Source organism: Enhydra lutris, unplaced genomic scaffold, assembly GCF_002288905.1.
Source record: "Enhydra lutris kenyoni isolate GAN:26980312 unplaced genomic scaffold, ASM228890v2 scaffoldscaffold2225, whole genome shotgun sequence".
Lineage (NCBI taxonomy): Eukaryota > Metazoa > Chordata > Mammalia > Carnivora > Mustelidae > Enhydra > Enhydra lutris.
In genome coordinates this window covers 1-3,677 of record NW_019156309.1, presented here as the reverse complement: position 1 = coordinate 3,677, position 3,677 = coordinate 1, and the positions used below count along the sequence as shown (strand labels likewise).

The window sequence follows — 3,677 nt, the reverse complement described above, 5'->3', positions numbered from 1 at the left end:
CTCGCGTCCCCGCCCCCCGCGCGCGCTCGGGGGGGGCGCGGGCGCTCCGGGGTCCCGGCCCCGCGCCGCCGCGCCCCCTCCTTTCTCCCGGCGGCCCCCGGCTCTACCCCCTCCCCCGACCCCGCCGCCTCCTCGCCACCCCCCCACCAGCCCCCCTCGGGATCGTCGGGCCCCGGCGGCGCGGGGGGCCTCCGGATCGGCAGGATGTACCCCCAGGGGAGGCACCCGGTGAGTGGGGGGCCCGGGCTGCGCCGGGCGGGGGCGCGGGCGCCCGGGAGCTCAGACCCCAACGTGCCCCCCAGACCCCGCTTCAGTCTGGCCAGCCCTTCAAGTTCTCGATCTTGGAGATCTGCGACCGCATCAAAGAGGAATTTCAGTTTCTTCAGGCTCAGTACCACAGGTGAGGGGGGGGGTGCCCCGCCCCGGGGGACCCGGGAGCTCACCTGGGAGCTCACCTGGGAGCCCCGGGGAGAAGGGCGGGCCGCTGGGGGCCCTCGGGGGCGCAGCCAGGCGGGGGCGGGGCCTCCAGGGAGCCGGGAGGAGGGACGCCCCCCCAGGAGGGAGGGACGGCTTCCGGGTGGAAGGCAGGTGAGGTGCCTGGGGACACTCAGTACTGGGACACTTTGAGCCTGAGAAGGGGCGGGAAGGGACTGGGACCAGGAGGTGGGGCGACGATAGGGAAGTGGGGAGAGGGGAAAGAGCCAAACCCATCGCTTTGGAAAGTGGCCCAGAGGGGGTGTCCCTGTGTCCTTCACAGGGTGGGGTGGGGTGGGGGTAGGGTGGACAGAGGCAGGGCCCAGTGGGACCCCATGCCCCATCTCCTTCCCAGCCTCAAGCTGGAATGTGAGAAGCTGGCCAGTGAGAAGACAGAAATGCAGCGACATTATGTCATGGTGAGGGGTTCATCATTGCCAGGACTGGGCAGTGGGGGGGGTGCTCAGCTGTGAGTAAAAGCGGGAGGGGTGTGAATGCAGCTCACTGCCACTGCCGGCCTCATTTTCCGGGTCTATGAATGGGGCTGGTTGGGATTCCAGGCTGCCTTTACGCCTGCCTTCCCAACTCCTACAAACAATGAGACAAGGATGTCCTCTCTCTCCGTGGGCATCTTTGAGGGGCCAGGGTCTCTGGGCACCCCCCCGTCCCCCTCCCTGCTTCCTCCCCTGGTCTTCCCTTCTGGGCTCCCATGGGGCTGGGAGGCTCTGTGCCCTTCTTTGATTCCCCAGCCTGGGGACTCCTGGAAGACCCAGCATTGGACTGGCCTAGTAGACATTCCCAACTGGCTTTTCCTTTGCAGTACTATGAGATGTCCTACGGGCTCAACATTGAAATGCACAAACAGGTAACTGTGTTAGGGGGTCAGAGTGTCCAGTAGGAAGGGCGAAGGTCTTGAAGGTCCCTTTCAGTTCAGGGAGTCTGATGTTTGGAGATAGATGATCCTGATGGTCTGAGGTGGACCTCAAGCTTCTGTTGGTGCTTTGAAGGGTGTGACATGGGCCCAAATGCTCTGAGGTTCTGAGATTCTTGTCAGTTTCTGCGTGGGATTCAAGGTTCTAAGTTAGACCAGGAGGTCCTGAAGTGGACTCCAGCTGTTCAAGATCAACTCTGAGATGGGGCGCCCGCATGGTTCAGTCGGTTAAGCATCCGACTCTTTGATTCTCGGCTCAGACCTTATCTTAGGGTCTTGAGTTCAAGCCCCACATTGGGCTCCACACCCAGCACAGAGCCTCCTTAAAAAAAAAAAGAAAGAAAAAAAAAGATTAACCCCAAGAACCTGACATTGACCTCAAGTTTCTCTGAAAGATAAGAGGGGCCCTGAAAGATTGGGAGGTTGATGGACTCTTAGGTTCTGTCCCTTAGGATATGAGAATGATGGGTAGAGCCTAAAACAAGGTGGCTTCCAGGTGGGTGGGAAGGGGAGTGGGTGGGCTGAGAGTGTGGGCTGCCTGAGGGGGTGCCTTTCTGGGTATATATGGGCTCTGTTGGCCCTGGTGTGGGCTGGAGAGGGGTGATCTGGCAGGAGTAGGTTGTGGTCCCATGGGTCCATGAAATAGACCTCCTTACAGGGCCCCGGGTGGTGGTCAGGTGCTAGGGCCCAGTCTCCGCCCTCCCAGTGGGAACTCAAACCCAGTCCAGCACCCCTCCAACCCAAGCACAAGCAAAGCTGACCCCACACACAGCTCGATGTGCTATACCTGTCCCCTTCCCCACCCCACTTCTCTCTGTTTGGTACCCCTGGCCCAGACCCAGTCCCCAGTGAAACCTACAAGTAAAAAGGCATTGTCTCCACTCCACTCCCTATTCTAACACCAAACACGTGGGTTTCTGCACACCAATCAGTTCTCCAGCTCCCACACCAGCAGATGTCCAGCCTGATTGGGACCCTGTGTGCCTGGTTAGCCCAGACCCCAGCTTCAGGGCTCAGTCCCACTGGCCTGTCCTGTTTCAGATACCAAGCAAAAGTCTGGGTCTCTGGACCAAACTTCTGACCACCCAACTCTATGTAAATTGAGGGTTCCCATAATCCCCACCTTGGGCTCAGTCATTTGCCCAAACAGTCCACAGAACTCAGGAAAACAGTTGACTTACTAGGTTACCCACTTATTAGACAGGACGGAGCTCAGAAACAGCCAGACGGAAGAGGGCAGAGGCCAGGCACGGGTCGCACAGCGTCCGTGGCCTCCCTGGGGGCGTCCCCCTCCCAGCACCTCCATACTTGGACCCACCCAAAGCTCTCCACCAACTCTGTTAGGGGTTTTTATGGCGGTCTCACTGCATAGGCCTGAAATCCTCGGCCGCTGGTGATTAACTCCATCCCTCTAATAAAAGCAGGTATGGCTGAAAGGGGGTTACTGAGAGCTGCAAATGACGCCCTCCCCCCACCAGGTCCCTTACCCATCACAGAAATCCCAAGAGTTTTAGGGGCTCTTTGCCAGGACCTGGGGACAAGGAGCGAAAGACGGATTTCTTCTTATGAATCCACCCCTACAAAGCCCCTTCCCGGAGGGTGGTGCGCTGGGGGTCTCTGCCTGGTTGTGGCCCCAGGTTGCAGAGGAGACCCAGAGAGAGCGCCTGTGCCCAGGGGAGACGGCCTGGGAGGGCCACTCCTTTGTTCATGATGACCCCCAGGCCCCTCTGAGTGGGGCGGCTGTGTGGCTGCTTCCCGGGAGTCTGTTGATTGAGTCGCGGCTGGTGGATCTGTCCCCGCCTTCCGGCTCGCGGCTGCCCCGAGCCTCTGCCTCTCCGGCTGCAGCGTCCCCCGTTTGCACCTGCTGGTGACGGCCCCTACCTCCTGGCTCTACTGAGACTTCTTATATCTGGAGTGGAGGGTCTGGACGGAGGGTCACCCCTCCAAGCTTGCTCCCCACTGTTTCCTGCCAGGCTGAGATCGTGAAACGCCTCAGTGGTATCTGTGCTCAGATTATCCCCTTCCTGACCCAGGAGGTGAGTGGGCCCTGCTGGGGCAGAGGGGAGCTGGAGGCTTGGAGGAGGGTGGCCGGCTCAGAGTGGTGGGCACTGGTTCCACTGGGTGGCCCGGGGGGAGGGGGGCACTGGGCTGGAGCAGGGGGCTTCAGGGACCGAGGGGGCTGGTGGCTGAGGGTGAGGACTGGGGTTCCAGCCCTGCCGCCGGGCCTCCTGGGTCCCAGTCCTGGCTGTGTGCCCTTGGCTGCCTGCTGTGT

The 3,677-nt window shown here is 61.1% G+C and overlaps 1 protein-coding gene across 1 annotated transcript; it reads left to right on the top strand.

Moving 5' to 3' along the window:
- Positions 1-169: 169 nt before the first annotated feature.
- Positions 170-3,597, top strand: LOC111140510 (transducin-like enhancer protein 2; the record flags this gene model as incomplete). Its single annotated transcript, XM_022492744.1, has 5 exons — positions 170-228; positions 303-400; positions 830-893; positions 1,295-1,339; positions 3,379-3,597. Coding segments are annotated over exons 1-5 (450 nt in total), but the record flags the coding sequence as incomplete, so codon positions are not given.
- Positions 3,598-3,677: the final 80 nt, after the last annotated feature.